Source organism: Lontra canadensis, unplaced genomic scaffold, assembly GCF_010015895.1.
Source record: "Lontra canadensis isolate GAN:19392208 unplaced genomic scaffold, GSC_riverotter_1.0 scaffold1, whole genome shotgun sequence".
NCBI classification, from domain to species: Eukaryota; Metazoa; Chordata; class Mammalia; order Carnivora; family Mustelidae; genus Lontra; species Lontra canadensis.
This window is the reverse complement of record NW_022630995.1, coordinates 124,393,557-124,412,015: the sequence shown is the minus strand read 5'-3', so window position 1 is coordinate 124,412,015 and position 18,459 is coordinate 124,393,557. Positions and strand designations below refer to the sequence as shown.

At 34.8% G+C, this 18,459-nt stretch overlaps 1 protein-coding gene across 2 annotated transcripts in view; it reads right to left on the bottom strand.

Moving 5' to 3' along the window:
- GLRB (glycine receptor beta) overlaps window positions 1–18,459 on the bottom strand; it is a 97,407-nt gene that overhangs the window by 52,547 nt on the left and 26,401 nt on the right. Inside the window, exons 3-4 of one of the 2 annotated variants that reach the window (XM_032863008.1) lie at window positions 7,683–7,789; window positions 5,925–5,992 (exon numbers count right to left, since the gene is read on the bottom strand). The exons of the other annotated variant lie outside the window; for it this stretch is intronic. Of the exons in view, the coding sequence (XP_032718899.1) occupies window positions 5,925–5,992; window positions 7,683–7,789 (175 nt within the window). The remainder of the gene's footprint in view (window positions 1–5,924; window positions 5,993–7,682; window positions 7,790–18,459) is intronic. 2 annotated transcript variants of the gene reach the window in all.

Genomic DNA, 18,459 nt, shown 5'->3' with positions numbered 1-18,459 from the left:
CATTAAAAGATAAAAGCTCATTAGTTGCTTTGGTTAATGTTTTATGAGCATTTCTAAATAATTACTAGTTATTGGCATTTCAAATGTTCTATATTAAGATAACTATCTTTGAAACCTATTTATTTTCATTTTCAATTAGTCAATCACAGTAATTACAGCTTTATCGTTTATTTTGCAATGAACAAATTCCCATCAGAAACAGACTTCTTTTATCAGTGGGAAATTACTTAATTGTTTTTAAAGAACTTGGTGACAAATACTACGCATTGTTCATTCCAAAGAGCACACTATTAGTCATTATCTGGAAAATGGATGTTCTCCAAAATTTTCAGTCCCAATTAAGACCCAAATTCAACTATTTCTTCAAGGCAATAAAACATTTCACAACAAGACATTAAAACTGATTAAGTTGTATTATTGATATTTTAATATTTTAAAAATATTTATACTTTCTATTATTGTTAGGATAACTATTCTGGTTAGTTATAATTTTTACCTGCCTCTCACACAGGGAATCTCTAACTCATCTGTAGTGTTAAGTAATAAAAATATTAACATTCAAGGCAATGAGGGAGATCAGCATTATAATTAAAGTTCTGTCAAAGAGCTGTTATAAGCCTGGTTTGAAAAGATTTAAATTTAGTCATTAGTGAGGTTAGATATTTCATGTAAGAATTACGAGTTAACAAAATGCCACTAAAATTTTTTAGGTTATATTTCAGCAATTATTCCCAATATGTCATTTTATTAAAAAAAATTAGTTAAATATTGTTTAGTAACACCTATAAATATTTAAAAATTCTAGACATATTCCAATATTCCATGTGTATTAAGAGTGCCTGCTAGGTGGTACAGTGGTGCCTCCCTGATCTATGAACTCCATAGGAGTGGCAGTCTGTTGGGCTGAATAGAAAGTACCCAGCATGATTCTATTTAATACATATTACTGTCACATTTTGACAGGTTAGGATATTTGTCTAGTATTATTAATACCATTAATTTAATTTCTCCTATATCAATTGATAACAATGACAAATTACTGGAAGAAGAAAATAAAACTTGAGCATTTCTCATCCTTCCTTATTGCCTAATATGATGTTTAATCACCAATACTTCTAAATAATACAGCTAGGAGAAAAAAGGGAAGAGGAAAGTATCCGTGACAAATCATATTATTCTTCATTTTAAAGCAGATACTAAAAAAGTAATTTTGACAAAAAGAGAATGAAATACATTTTTAACAACTAAAAATATATTCTCTTTCAAATTATGTCCTTATTATAATTAACAAGTGAGAATATTTAGTAATCACTGAATTCAAAACCATTGATTATTTTCCCATATTCATATATGAAAAAGTTATATATATAATCAGATAACTCTCCAGTAGCATTTAGAATGAAGTTATATGCAATTAGATAATCTTCCAATAGAATTTGGGAGGAAAAAAATGCATTAACAAAGTGTTCATCAGCACATGTATGAGTTTCCCATTGCTGCTGTAACAAAATTATCAAAATTTAGTGATTTAAAACATCATAAATTATTATTTACAGTTCTGGAATTCGAAACATCACAATTAGTTTCATGGGACTAAAGTCACAGTATCTGTAAGGCTGACTCCCTCTTGAGGAGCTGAAGAGAGACTCCATTTTTTTGCATTTTCAGCATCTAGAGGCCGCCTACATTCCTTGACGGATACATCACTTCCTTGTGTCACTCCACGTTCACACTGTCTTGATCACATCTACCACTATTGACTCTGATCTTCCTGCCTCCTGCTTAGAAGGACCCTGTGATGATAGTGGGCCCACTTGGATAACCAGAATAATCTCCCCAACTCAAGATCCTTACTTTAATTATAAACACACAGTTTCTTTTATCGTGTAAAATACCTTATTCACAGGCTCTGAGATTAGGACATGGACAGTTTGAGGGAACATTATTTAGACTACCACAGGGTACAGACCTGAATATTGATCATATGAGAAAAAATAAATATAAAAACCTTTTGAAACTTTGTGTATCTAAGATGCAAAATAGAGAAAAATGGGGAAAATATGTCTAATATTATTCTACAGTGAAATAATGCTGGAAAGTTAATAATAAAAGCAACAAGATAAAAAGAATAGTAAGCTAAGACAAGTTTTAAGGAAAGAAACAAGTTTATATAAAGGGAAATACATAAAATTGTTTCTAAAACAACAGAGATAAATAATTGCCAAGAACCATAATTCAGCTCTTTTAACAGTTCCCAAATGTGACTTCTTCTTTTTTTTTTTTTTTTTTTTTCCTGACAGGCACACTGGGTTGCTCAAAAAGAGTCGAAGTCTACTGAGACAAATAATAAGTCGTGCAGTAGAAAGGCTTTGAAAGTCTGATGGGACCATGAATTGTAGTGTAATCATAATTCAGTATAATCATGAAGCATGCCTCAACCAAAGAAAGAACATGGATTACACAAACAGGCTCCTATTTCCATGAAATAGCTCTTACGTGTTTCTGATGAAGTTGGTGCATTAATTATTATAATAAAACATACTACCTAATTTTTCCTCACAAATGCAATAGTTCACATTTTTATTTATGACCAGTGATTTAAGCCAAAGATAAGAACCGAATGGAAAAATCAACATATATTACAATCATAACCACAGAGCAGATGCCCCCTGACCTCTAAAAAACCATTCTTCTCACTGTTCTGAATATTTGTTTCAGTTGCCACAGGCAGTAGCATACAAACTGATAAAATCAGAACTTGAAATTAGGATGATTATATTTATTAAATAATTTTGGTGATGTTACTATTAATGTCAGTAAATACCACGTATAGTATTTATAATGATACTTTACAAAAATATAAGTTAGTGGAATGTAAATAAACACAGATATGAGAAAAAGGAATTATAATGCTATAAAATGAGATAATAAAACAAGCTGAAGGGGCCTATAACCATGGAAGTGTAGAAGATCTTAAGGAATACTAATATGGCTATAATTTCTCCTTCACTACACAATTATGGCTTCTGAATAAGTGTGAGATTACTTTTAATTTAGTCGCCAATAGTTAGCATCTGAATTAAGGAAAAAATAAAAAAAACAAATAAGCACAAAGATATGGTTTCCAAATGGAATTGGTTCAAATTTCCTAACAACAATGTGAATTCCTATAAACTTGATTGCTTCTTTGATAATCAGCATTATCTGTTGGAAAAATGGAATGGTCGCCCTCCCCTTTCAGAAACTGACCTACATCTGTCCACCACCTGACTTGCAGCTACTGAAGTCACAGTCACCCCCAAGCTCTGTGTTCTGCATATGCCTTCTGGAATAAGCAACTTCCAGTTGAGAAAGAAAGGTCTGAATGGGAGAGAAAAGTTTGGGGCAGTATCAAATCTTCCCAGATTTTATGAGTTCCTTTATTTCAGCAGAACTTTGTAGGGGAAATTTCTAGTGGGCTATTAATAAACAAACCCCCAACTGTATAATGGTGCTACTAACAAGCTTATAAATGGTTCATTTTCTTTAGCATTTTCTTTGGATTGAAATTCTATTGTGAAATACTAAATGAATTTGAGAATGCATAACAACCCAAGAATCACCATCACTGAAAGCTACTGTCGCTTTATTTTTGTAATTTTCACAACAGATTCAAGCACAAGCCAGTCTAATATTGCAACTTACTCACTGGTCACCATATTGTTTCCCTGAACATATATCCTTTATTTACACAAATCTAATACTCTCTATTTTCCCAACCTCTTGTTTTGGGGGACTTTTTTGTTTGCTTTGTTTTTAAGAAATATGCTCTTGGGCTATTAGCAAAATAAATGAATAAGAAAGAGAGAGAGAGAGATAAAAATAAAGCTATCAGATTTAAGTAACAAGTGATAGAGATGAAAGACCTGGATTGAAAAGAAGGCACAAAGTGAGTCAGAGCAGCCAGAAAAGCTTCTAATTAGAAGAAATGGAAATCAGGGATAAATAGCAGGGACAGAATAGGCAGAATCTGGTCCCAGCAATAAGTACCCCAGGCTAGCTACTATATTGAATCCCTGGAGGAGGACAGTATGAGAATATGTTAAAAATATGCAATATTTTATTATAATCCTCAAATAATCTGTAGGAAAGTTCCTTTCCCTTTTCTAGCATACCCTTTCCCCAGGTGTTTTCAGCCGGATATCATCAAGTAACTACAGACAGGGCCTGGAGAAGTTGAAGTGTCTAACATTTGGAAGGCGTTCAATGATGACTGAAGTAGAGATACATTAATGATATCTACTGAGCTGGACACATGTGTGGCTTTTATGCAAATGAGAAAAAACATCCTTGCATTAACTGTCCTAAAATGCAAGACAGAGTAGGAGTGTTTCCAACAGGCCAGAACATCTTTCAGGGATGATTTAGTATTAGTGTAGTGATGCCAAGAAATACAAGAGGGCACAGAGAAGAGTATCCAGACAAAATGGATTCCTTTGAAGTTTCACCTTGAAAAAAGGACATCTCTTATTCTTACAAAGTGAAGTGCTTAGCTAGACTAATCACATTTTCGGTTAACAAGTGCTACACTTGTCTCCTGAGTGCTATACGGCAGTCTGTATCTTATTCTGTAGCTGTCTTCTGGTGATCTGTACTCTGTTTCTGTCATTTAAGTAAACTAAAAAGTCACCAGAAATAAATGAATTTGATTCCAAAATCTACTTTTGAATAATTCTCTAAAAATATTTACACACTAAGAAAATAACCAATTATTCAGGGGCTAAATACATGCTTCTACAAAAAATAAATAACATTCTTATTGCAATTAGATACAAAAATGGGTGTCATAAATTAAATGCAGTATATAGTTGCTTTGATAACACATTATGCTGCCATGAGGAATAAAGGAATAAATATTTTAAATAATTCTTTCTCTAGCCTGAGGTAGTCCCTGAAAAATTGTACTGTGCCCTATCCATTACTGGCCTTTCGATCCACAGTATATATTATTAATAAAATATAAGTATCTCAAAAAAATACAAAAAACTTGGGCCTTCTTTCTCCCACTTGAAGTATCATTTCAGCACGTCGTCTTTCAAAAAGGCAGAAAACCTAATATTCTAGAACATCAAAGAGCAAGTAGACTTTATTGAATGCCTTTTAAGAAGCAGAAGTAATTACATTACACATCATTCAGAAAATCTGCTAATGTAATCCACTAATTAGTAACCTACTAACAAAACTACTACTTTATAGAAGACTTTGTCCCTGTAGTCAACTCATCATGGATAGCAGCCACTCCTTCAAACCCTTCTTTTCCATTCAAGACAGGAGCCTGCCTGTCACCTCTTTCTTGCTCCTCTTTTGCCCTTCCTTGATCTTTCCTCTTATTACATAATTTTTTCACAGAGCTCTGTTGCCTTATCTTATAAAAATTAATTTTCCTCTTTGTTTTTTACAATTCTCTGATCCAAGCACCACAATATTAGCACAAGAGAGGAAACAAAGATTCTCCTCAGGAAACTAGGAGAAAAATAAACAATTACAAAAATTAAAATAAAATTTAAAAAAGAAAGAAAAATAAACCATGAACACTTAAGTATTTTTTAATGTTCATACATACATGTATACTAGGAAATAAACATTGCTCCAGAATATTCATAAATGCTTTTCCCAGGTGGTATCCAACTAGTAGTTCAAAGTGAGTCAATTAATTCTTCCAAGTCTGTAAGTTTTAATTAGCATTAAGGCTACATTTGAATTGCAAAATTATATAGGCACTGAAATCACTGATGTAACACACCTTGGAATTTGGATATTTCATACTAGAAGGAAGCATGTATTTTTCCATAGAGTTACTCCTTATTTTCAGTTTTACTATATCTTTCACTATCTTCTAGTTAAAATTTGGATGATTAAAAATATTAAATTGCCTGTAATCTTACCATTGTTGTCTCTTGAATAGATCCAAAACTGTTGATAAAAATGTTGACTACGACATCAACAGGAATGCCTATAAATAAAAATTAAGAACATACTCAGTAACTATAAGAATTTGGTTAGATTATCATATTTTTATGGTTTATGTACTTGATTTTATATTTTTTCCAATCCACTTGAGATACAAAACTTTAAAACTATGGTCTTAGTATTCCATGTTCACAATTGCTATTAACTGATTTTCCCAAGTAAGGCATCATAATAAAAATTTAAAAAATGAGTTAAGTTGTATTAACTCATGTTATTATTCAGAAATATTTATTTCTTAAATTGTTAAGACTGAGTAAATATGTTAACCTTTAAAGAAGTTTTTAAATGGCTAATGCACTTACCTTAAGAAAATATAAAACATTCTTTAAAAAAAACATTTTTTAATGTTTTAGTTTTTTGCATTTTTATAATCATTTCAAGTCTTATTTTCATTAGTAAAGTAGTGTTCAATACATATTACTTATAATGACTATATTTTGATTTTTAATTCATAAACATACAAAGTAAATCAGACATATAACAGAATCATTATAAAGATTTTTGCCTGACATGTTGGAAAATAATTTGAAAGTTCATGGAGTGAGAATTAAGGTATAATGTTGCAAATTTCTTGCTTGCTTGCTTTTTTGTTTTTTTCTTTTTTCTTTTTATTCATTGTGGGCTGCTGGTTGGGTTAACAAAGGGAAAATGTGAATTTAGCCTTTTAGCCACATAACCACTGACTGATGGAAAACAGGTGGTGAATCAATATATGGTAGACATGTGACAACCCAGACCAAGGCTGTTGTTGAAAGTAACTGAATAGGTTCTGGTAATGAACAAAAAACCCTGTTTTTACAACATAGTTGTATAACTTCAGTTGACTAGAAACAGCTGCAGACTTTTTTTTTTTCTGTAAAGGAAGAAGAAAAAAATATCAAGCCTTATAATATTAATCTGATCTACATTAATACCTGTCCTTAGCCAGCAATAAGGATTATAGTTTTCCAGAGGATACTTTTTTTCAGATAGCTTTTCCCAGCTCGTCAAGAGGACAAAAAAAGAAAATAAGAAAGAAAGAAAGTTTGCACAACTATATAATCTTCTCGTGACTTTTATTGCAAGTATGGTTTTAGTTCTTGAAAGGTGTGATAAATAGTAATATTCTGTTGGGGTAGAAACAATCTGTTGTAGAAAACACAGTTGCTTTTATTCACAAAGTTAGCATGTTTTTAAAAACCATATGGCCATCTTTTTTTTTTTTCAGCAAAAGCGTAGAAGGATATTTTTATCAATGTGAAATGCTAGCAAAAATTTTAAAAGAATCTAAAAACATATCAGAACTATTGTCTATCCCTAACAAGTGTAGGCTATTCTACAAATTATAACTTTGGTGTCTGTGAATGAAAGCCAGATCTGTGTCCAGAGCTTGAAATTTAAATCACTAAGCTTTGGAATACTAAGTGCTCAGCAAACCGATGATGGAGGTTAGTCTAATCCACAATATACTTATTTTGTTCTTTTAACTGGGAACCATATGAAACTATCAGAACTAGTATTCTTCTTGTCTTTGAATATTTTTGTCACTAAATTGCTCGAAACCTAAGCAACATCACAGGACAGTGCCAATTTGAAACCTTATTGTTTTGAATATCACAACTGAATGATTAAACACATAAAATTAATTTTTAAACTGCACAGATTGAAGGTTTTGGAGGGGGTAAGAAACAAACCTTTAAAATTTGGTCTTATCCTGGGATCATAACTGACCAATAGCCTATTCAAGATATTGCTAGTGGAGTTGGCGGGTACTCGGGCAAGGTCCTCGGCTGACTGCTGGCTATAGGAGAAGGAAACAAAACAAAACTCTGATAAGCATTTAGACATAGCCAGCAATAGAAATATGTAATTCTCCATGGAAAAGAGATGCTTTTTGAGACACAGTCACAACTACAGCATGGCTTTTCCAAATAGAAGTAAATAAAAATAGTAGGTATTGTCAAATGCCCAAAAGATAGTTGTCATGAGAAATAAAAGATGAAGAAAGTATTTTAGCACTTAATTTCCTAAATTCATGCAACACTGCCCCAAGTACTCAATGTTGTTTTCTTTTAAATAAAATTAAGTAGATATATTACTAGTTCAGAAGCAATCTGCGATCAAAATCTAGAGATGCACAAAGGGAGTACAGACAATGAGATAAAGGGAAAAAGAAAAGAGCAAAAAATAGTTTAATAATGTATATTAACCTTCTGCCTAAGCAAAGGAGTATGTACATACCCTAAGAGTTTATAGCCAGAGAGACAGTCTAACAATTCAGAAAACTATCACGCTGACATTTATAAAATGGTATTCCCCAAGAAATAACCGATGAATGTCCCCATAAGGAAGTTTAAAATTATACTTGGAGTATCTACCCCTATCTAGTCTATTCTGTATTGATATGGTGAAAGTTTCAATTTCAAAAAATGATAGTAATTTATACAAAGCAAACTTAGAAGTAAGGGGCATGGTTTTGTTTTGAAATCCAACCTCTCATGTATCAGGCAATTCTGTTCTGAGTTTAATTACATACAGTCTGCTGATAAGATATAACCCCTAGAGGTGGGATGGATCTGATACTAAGAAGTTTATAAAATTCAAAAAACACTACAAACTGATACAGACATTCTCTTCAAGTAGATATCAGAGTCCAAAATATTAAAGAAAAATATGCTAATCAGTTAGTTAAACCTCCTAAAGGTTCAGGAGATGATGTAGATTTTTTAAAATTGCTTCTCGTGGCCTTATCAGTGCCAACACTGTAGCTGCAGGGACTTGGAGGTTAGTAATGAGATTTCCCATTTCATTGCAGGTGAAATTGTAACCTCCCTAGAGCCAATTGTCATCCCTTATCAAAAGATTGAAAACTCTGAAGAAAATGAAGGTATGTGGGAAAATTGGATATTAGGATGCAAATTAGTATTCAAACCCATCCACAAGGTTTCCATTCAGGGGAGGAAAACAGAATTGATAGATTACAAAATACACTTGTATTGGATCAATTAAGGACTGCATTATTGTGTCTCTTGACGCAAAATCCTTTACAAGTACAACCCTTTTAACCAATGAAATGACCAGACAACATAAAAAAAAATTAACACTAATTTTAATAATGAGAACTTTCCAGCCTGATTTTTTTCTTCCAACTGTGGAAGATGTCTCTTTGGCATACGGATTATTTGAGCTAAAGCCCTTGAAAAAGAGCAAATGCAGAGGAGGCTTTCTCTGAACTCCTATCTGCCTACAGACCGATTCCCCCAAAAGAATTTACCATCATAAATCCCCTCCCTCGGAGTTTCATCAACTAAATAAGACTGACTCTTATCAGAGGACAGGACACCGAAACAAACTTTGTCATATTCGATCATACCTCCCAACTATTCTTCTAAAGGCTCATTCATCTTTCCTAAAAATCTGATATTTTCCCCTAAGAGGAACATATCCTCCTCCCCTTTCTCTATGAAGACACAATATAAGCTCTCAAATCTCACCACTCTGTGGGTATTCACTATTGTTTTTTAGCTCTGATGCACCCATGAATATGATATTAAAAATTAATAATTTTTATACCTTTTCTCCTGTTAATATGCCTGTTGTCATTTATTTCATAGACCTAGCTATTGAGGATAGAAGGAAAAAAATCTTTCCTCCCTTACCACTGTAAGTTGTATCAATCAAACTTACAAACTTACTTTCTGGTCCTTGGAACTCACTACCAAATTTTTTCCTTCCTCCCTTCACTGGTTCAGCATAAATCTCCCTTCCTGGAATATTGTAACTTCCACTTCTCAATGTACCACTCTAACGCCAACCTGTCCTTTAAACCTGCTGTCCTAAAATCTTGTTTCAATCATCCCATCTTATTCTAACAAACACAAACATAAACAGACTGTTTGGCAATTATATTATAGTTTTTTTTTTCATATCTGTGTATTTATTACCAACTAGACTGTATGATTCTTGAGGGAATCACGGCTTCTGTATTTTTGTAGTTCAATATACTTCCTGTATAGTATGAAATACACACTCTCTCAAGCACTTTCCATCTGCCAGCTCTTTTTTTTTTTTTTTTTTTAGATTTATCTATTTGAGAGAGAGAGAGAGAGAGAGAGACAACAGGTATGGGGAGTTGCACAGGGAGAGGGAGAGAGCATCTCAAGCAAGCTCCATCCTCAGCACTAAGCCCATCAGCAGGGCTCTATCTCACCACCCCGAAATCTTGACCTGAGTCAAAAATCAAAAGTCAAATGCTCAGCCCACTGAGACACCCAGGCATCTACTATCTGCCAGTCCTCTAAGCTAACTGCAGCCTCAGGAAGCCTGCGTGCACTAAAGCAAGGGCATTTCCACACATCACAATCAGGTAAAGAGCATTTCCTCCTGAGATGTCTTCTCAGAATAAGGGTTACTTTTGTTCTTTTGTTTTCTTCAGAAGTTTTCCAGCATTGGCCACTGCTGAACCAATCACTGTCAAGGAGAAAAAAACAACCATGATTGGCTCAGAGCAATAGTCCAGAATGAAACACTGAGAAATCAACTATCATGTCTATTACATTCTTTCATTTGATAATCACAAACATTCCCTTGATGAAACAGGAGAGATTATTAACCACCCAGAGAGCTGTTCTTCAGTGAAAGAGGAAAACCCTGACTGGTAAAAGAGTACACACTAGGTGAGTTAATGGAGCAACAGAGGATGCACCCACAGGAACTAAGACAGCAAGGCTAAGAGGGTATCCTAAGGTGGGAGAGTTATGAAATCTGGTAATCCTGATTCCTACTTGTCATTTCACAATAAACCTGCCATAATGGGAGTGAAATAGTATTTATCTTATCACCATCCACCCATATATTGCTTTAGGATATATTATATAAATGTATATGTATAGATGTGTGTGTGTGTGTATGTGTGTGTGTGTGTGTGAGAGAGAGAGAGATAAATTCTTAGTTTCTATTAGCCTTACTTATCATTAGTCCTGGAAAATCTGAATCTGCTCTTTCTATAATTTATCAGAGTCACTCTTCCATCCAGACATCCCCAAATGTTTTTCTTTCTTTCCACAGCTAAAAACAAACAAAAACAAAAAACAAAACAAAACAACAAAAATTCTTGTTTATTAACAATAAAAAAATCAATGTCAGCTAAGAAAAATCTCTTCAAATTAATAAAAAAGGAATATATCAAATACATTACAGCTCCTTTCTTTTATTCTTATTTGTATAAATATATATTCTCATGTCTGTTGTAGTTAATCTTATATGAATATTCAGTTGATAGTTCACCTTTCCTTGTACTAGAAATTCAAAGTTATTTTAAAATTTAAGTGAATCCCATGTAGTTCATATTCACATGCATGAATTCAGGGTTTTTTCCTACCTGAAAATAATAGAAATCTTTTGTTTAGCTCACTCAATACTAAAATAACGTTAAAGTCATCTCTACATGTTAAGATATATTTTAAGAGTCTAGAAGCTAAAGCACTTTCTGCCAAAGAGCTGAAATAATCTGCAATTTTTCTCTGCACTTTAGTATATAAACCCTGTAATTTGGGAAAATGTCTACTACTATTTACATAAAACAAGCAAAAAAAAAGAAGAGTTAAATGCATTTAATTAAGTCATACACTACATGTTTCATTGTTAGTCATTATATTCTGCAACTCAGTCCAACATTTTATCCATTTTGACTATGCCATTTTATTTCAAAAAATCTATCAATAATTCTGTTATTATGACAAAACAGGATTTATTCCACAGAAATATGATATTAATTTAAGAAAATAACTTACTTTACTCAGGCAAAGTGATCAAATGACTAGAGAAAATAATGTTTTATATCAAAAGCCTTTTTACAACCAGTCTTCTTTTGTTCACTTGCCTAAACTTGAACCAATGTCATTACTAATATGTGAAGCTATGCAAGGAATGTATCAGGCTGTATAGTTGGATGATGTAATGTTTTCCAGAACTAAAGGACAAATCCAGAAATTTCTTTCCAAAGGGGAAACTCAGTTTTCCATCAACTGTAGAACACTCTTATTTTTACATGACCCTTTAGTGACCATACTGCACAATTCAATATCAAAACTGGTGTGTATGAGCATATTAACTGAATATCTTCCCTCCAGTCAAGAGTCTGAGTCCAAAGTGATGCTTATGTTTTTACAGAGTTATAACTGTAACAACAACGGTCAAAGTTCTTTTTGGACCTGAAAGCAGTCTGGCATATGCTGGAGGAGGAATCTGGGTGTGGGAGCTATAAAGCTTCCAGCTGGACATGAACTGAGGCAAGCACAAAGCAGTTAGGAAAGAGCAAGGTATGTAAAATGTGTAGGTTGTGTTATTTCTCCTCTTTACACTGGGGCAGTGATTCTTTACCTCTTTTTAGGTTATGGACAACATTAAGAATCTAGCAAAATCTATGTTCTTCCCTGAAAAATTCACACAAAATTTACAATGCTGAGGGATCCTGGGCCTGAACACCTAAGGTTGTAGAAACTTTCTTTTGTGGAAACAAATGCTGGTATCCTCATCTAAAATGAGAGGAAAAGAAAAACATTTAAAAAAAAAATTCCAAGCAGAATTCCAAATAACTGGAATTTCAAATATATCCTCTATTCTCAACTGGTGGGGCATAACTCCTGATCATGTGCTGTGCATAGTGACTTTCTTTCAAAGAATATAAAATGGGAAGGGGAAAAAAGTGACTTTACAGCAAAGAAACCTGACACATACTACCTTAGCCAGATGATCAAAGTTAACCTCAATAATTTTGAGTCATGTTGATTTTACGTACCCTTAATAAAATGTGATGAGAATGGCATTGTATCCTGTGACCTTCCTCCTAAAAATACATACCTCCAGTCTAATCCTGAGAAAAACATAGACCAATCCCAGTAGAGTGACATTTTACAAAATACCAGACTAGTACTCCTCAAAACCATCATGTAAAAAAAGGAAGGTCTGAGAAACTTTCACAAGAAACTGAGAAACTTTCACAGCCAACAGGAGCCTAAGGAAACATGAATACTAGATGTAATGTACTAAATGGGATTCTGGAACAGAAAAAGGATATTGGGTAAAAACTAAGGAAACTTGAGTAAAGAATGGACTTTATTTAATAACAGTGTAGCAACAGTGGTTCTTTAATTATAAAAAAAAAATGTATCCTACAAATGCAAAAGGCTAATAATAGGAGAAATTAGGAGCAGAGTATTTGTGAACTCTGTATTTGGCAAATTTTCTGTAAATCTAAAGTTGTTCTAAAATAAAATTTATTTGAGGGGGGAAAAAGAGCAGAGTGCCAAAGACCTTAATAGATACCTCACCAAAGAAGACACACAGATGGCAAATAAGTCTATGGAAAGAAGCTCTACATCATATGGCATCAGGGAAATGCAAATTAAAACAACAATGAGACACCATTATACCTATTACAATGGTCAGAATCTACAACACTGATACCACCAAATGCAAATGAAGATATGGAACAATGGGAACTCTGATGCATTTCTGATGGGAATGCAAAATGGTGCAGCCACTTTGAAAGACAGGGTGACAATTTCTTACAAAACTAAACATAACTGTTACCAGATGATCCAGCAATCTCACTCCTTGGTATTTACCCAAAGGATATAAAAACTTAAGGTCTACATGAACAAATCTGCACACAAATATTTATAACAGCTTTATTCATAATTGCTAAATCTGGAAGCAACCAAGATGTTTTTTAGTACATGAATGGATAAGTAAATTGTGGTACATCCAGACAATGGAATACTATTTAGCACTAAAAACAAATGATCTGTTGAGCCATGAAAAGATATAGAGCATCCACAAATACATATTACAATATGTAAAGGCTACTATGTGATGATTCCAACTATACGATATTGTGGAAAAAGGCAAAACTATGGAGAGAGTAAAAAGGGTTGCCAGGGACTGGGGTGGTGGGGGATCGATAGGCAGAGCATAGAGGATTTTTAGAGCAGTGAAAATACTCTTCTAGATAACCAGACAGATAGACATACAAAGACAGAGAAACACCTTATATATTCAGGTAATAAATTGAGTCTGTAGTTATGTATGAGTCCAGGGAACTGCAAGGTTATTATAGAGGAGTTTTGTTTGTTTTGTATTTTCCTAATTACAGTAAAACTTATTATTACCTCTCTTGACAGCTTCTATATTTATTTTCTGTTCTGTTTCTGGATGAAACTATGAACAGAAGGTTTATGAATACAGTGAGTGGTAACTTTTACATGATTGATTTAGTTTAATTAGTTTATATTTACTTGAAAAGAATGTGTTTATGGGTATGTGTGCCTGTGTGTGGCAAAGTCTACTGTGTCATTACAGGCCAAGAATCATAATTAAGAACAGTGTTTCACAGCAATCCTTCTGTTTATCCCTCAATGGGCCTCAGGAACTGTTGGGTCCTGTGGAAATACTTCCAGACCTTGTCTACCTTCAGTTATGCACTTACATCATCTGTGGCTCAAAGAAAAACATTTTTCACAGAGTAGAAACATCTATCTGCAGAGATGCTGGATTCTGGAGACCAGCAACTTCCCAGTCTCATCAGAGGCTGTGGTCTCTTTTAATTTCCAATCACATGTGAGATTCCTCATCATATGAATACTTCAAGGGTCGCCTACTGACAGGGTATGTTTCTCAGTGGTAAAACATTATACATTCTCGCTACTTCTTATTGGTTTACTAAGTTGATATAAACCTCATAACCAAAGGACGCACATATAAACCTCAAAACATTCACTCAGCAATTACATTCCATGCTCTGCAGAAAGAGTACTACATCCTCACCAAGCAAAGGTGAATCCAGAGTAATACTTCTAACTCTGCTTCTAACTGCTGCTACAACTATAATTATCTTTTCTCAATTTTCTATTTCCCTGCAGAGATAAATATAAAATGTTTCCCTTCTGGCCTAACAGAAATGGTGATAGGATAAATCCCACACTCACACACAGTGGGTATAACTGAAGAAACACTTGTCTAAGAGTAAGGAGACTAGCATTCTAGACCCCGACAGACTCTAAGGTTACTACATAATATGGGGCAAATCCCTCTCTGAGCCTCAGTAAAGTCACCTTTAAATCAAAGGTCTAAATAAGATGATCGGTAAGATCCCATTTGGTTGTTAATCTGGTTCTACTTGTAGCAGATGCCGAGGTGCCAGATCCTCCCCATCACCCCTTCGGATCTGAGGCTTCTGACAGGAATGCTGGCTGCTTAAGGCTCTGAGCTGGGTCCCTTTTGAAATAGCCTTCAGCTGAAGGAAGGTGTCCTGCTCTGGAGACAACTCAAACCCAAAGGCTTCAACATGGGGACACAAAAGTGTTCAAGTCTCTTCTTACTGATTGAGATAACTTTGAAGGACCATCCCAGCTTCAGCACTCCCTGTAGCATCGAACCCATGCTGCAGGTGCAATTGCACCGTTCCTGTGTTTGAACCTGCTTCCCAAGAAGTGTTTTTCCAAAAGCAAGCTCTTTCTGCATGGAAATCTTTATCTCAGAGACCGTCTTAGAGACAACTCAACCCACAACATCAACTAAATAATACAATTCCTTAACAAACAACCAAAATGTAATATCACTCAATTATCTATACACCAAATATTTCCCTGACTTTAGTAATTCCTTGAATTCATTTAACAAAGTTTTTGAGCATTTTCTATATGCCATGCACGATACCATGTATTTACGAATCAAACACGAGTGTTGGTTATTCTGAAGAAAAAGTAGTATTTAAAGATTGTGGGTTCAGATGGATTTGTCTAGTGAGTCTCAGCTTTGCTGTGCACTAAATTCACCTGAGAAGCTCTGCAAACAACTAATGCCTAGTCCCACCCCAGCTTTAATTAGTTTGGGATGAAGTCCAAGCATCAGGATTTTAGAAGCTCCTCAGATGATTCTAACAGTCTAATGAACCACTTGCTAGAAAAGAGAGTTTACAGTGAAAGAATATGGAATTAAAAACTGGAAAGTCCAACACTTAATGAGCAGATGGAGGATGATAAGCCAACAATTAGGACAACGAATAAAGTGCAAAAGAAGATGAAATGCAGAAGCATGTGGTAGCAACAGAATTAAGGAGAAAGAATATTTTATGCAAGGGTTGGTTAATGGGACCAAATGCCACTGAGAGGTTAAGGTGAAGAATGAAATCTCACCCATGGGATTTAGCAAAAGAATAGCTGTTCCTCAGGTGAGAGAGACAGGAGCCAGACTGGAGTGGGCATAGTACTGAGGGGCAGGGAAGGAAATCGACACTCCTTCCCCTTGTGGGCATACCAACTCAACAGCACTACACAGATGAATTCTCTTGTCATAAATCCAAAAGCTAGTTGACAGGCTTCTACACCCAAGCAGGTTCAATGAAATTAGTAGGAAAAGTGGAAACACCCTCTTGCCCTAATCCCCACCCTAGCACAGCACAGCACAGCACAGTGTAATCTCATCCAAACGTGTCCTCAGCTTGCAGCTTCTCCCTGAAGAGGGAAAGACTCAGACCTCATATCCAATACACCAGCTTTGCCAGGTGCTACCCTAGGGACCAGCTCCTATCTCATCTGGGGCACTGAGGGAACCCAGCACAAATGCTAGTCCCTGGGGACGACAGAGAACAGAGCAGCTGTGCCAACAAGCAGCACTCACCACAGCTCTACCCCCACCACCACTGCAGCACAGTGACTGGGCTAGAAACACAGCTCTTCTCTGTGTCTGCACCACCGGAGTCAGGGCACCACAGTAGCCACAATACAGAAATAAGCTAAATGTCCACTGACAGAGAAATGGATAAAAAGTCCTGCATATACATACAATCAACTACTATCCAGTCTTCACTTTTTTAAGATTTTATTTATTTATTTGTCAGAGAGAAAGATAGAGAGTACAAGCAGGGAACGCCGCAGGCAGAGGGAGAATGCAGAGCAATGAGCCCAATGCAGGGACTCATTCTCATATAACGACCTGACCAAATGCAGACGCTTAATCCACTGAGCCACCCAGGCGTTTTCCCCTACCCAGCCATTAAACAGAAGGACATCCTGCAACATGCAACAGGAATGAATCTTGAGGTCATTACACGAAGTGAAATAAGCCAGTCACAGAAGCATAAATACCGCATGATCGATTCCACTCATATGAAGTATCTAGAGTAGTCACACTCAGAGAAGCAAAGAAGAAAATAATGATTGGCAGTGAGAAGAAAAGAGCAGTGGCTAATCAAAAGGTAAAATTCAGTTATGCAAAATGAGAAAGTTCTAGAGGTTTGTTGTTTAACACTGTCTATACCTAATAATACCATATTACCACAAAAATTTGTTAAGAGGGCTACATGTTATTTAAGTGTTCTTACCACAATAAGATGGAAAAAATTTAAAAACACAATTTCGAGTGACAACCCCCCAAAAGAAAATCTATACTGTATGTATACATATAATAAGTGTTTTTTTTTTTAAGATTTTATTTATTTATTTGACAGATCACAAGCAGGCAGAGAGGCAGAGAAAAAGGGGAAGCAGGATCCCTGCCTGAGCAGGGAGCCCGACACGAGGCTTGATCCCATGACCCTGGGATCATGACCTGAGCTGAAGGCAGAGGCCTTAACCCACTGAGCCACCCAGGCGCACTATAATAAGTTTTGAATGAGTTATTGCTCAATTGAGTGTAAGAAAAAAGTCAAAAATAAGTTCACTTTTTTTTTAACTGAATCAAATGGCTGATTATTGAACTATTTGTACAGCTATTACTTGGAAATCGGGGAAAGGATAGCCTCTTCAATAAATGTGCTGTGTTAACCAATATGCCTATTTTAGAAATGAGTCTTGACCTACCCCACATCATATATGAGAAATGAACTGAAGTAGATTACACAACTAAATGTGAAATATAAAACAATAAGGCTCTCAGAAAAAAAAAAAAAAAGACTATCTACATGACCCTGGAACAAAGAAAGATGTAAAAAAAAAAAAAAACACAAAAGCATTAAGAATAACTAATAAATCAGAACTCATTCAAAATAGGTACTTCAACTCATCAAAAGTTACCATTAAGAAATTGAATCAGAGAATGGAGAAGAGATTTGCTGTACATGCTTGTGACAAGGAATCCTGTCTAGGATGTATGAAGAATTTCTGCATACCAACCAGGAAAAAAAAAAAAACAAACACACACTTAAGTGAGCAAACACTTGAAACAGCACTTCGCAAGAGTACAGCTAAAAATCCAATATATGCATGAAAAGATGCTCAAACAATAGTAATCATTGGAGAAATACAAATTAAAATCACATTGCAGTATCATTGTACCTACACCAAATGGCTAAAATTCAAGTTAATGCTAATAATATCAACTTTGGACATGAGCATGGAGCAGCTGGAACTCTCATATATTAATGATGACGTCTAATTGGAAAACTGTCCATATCTTCCAAAGTTCAGTGTA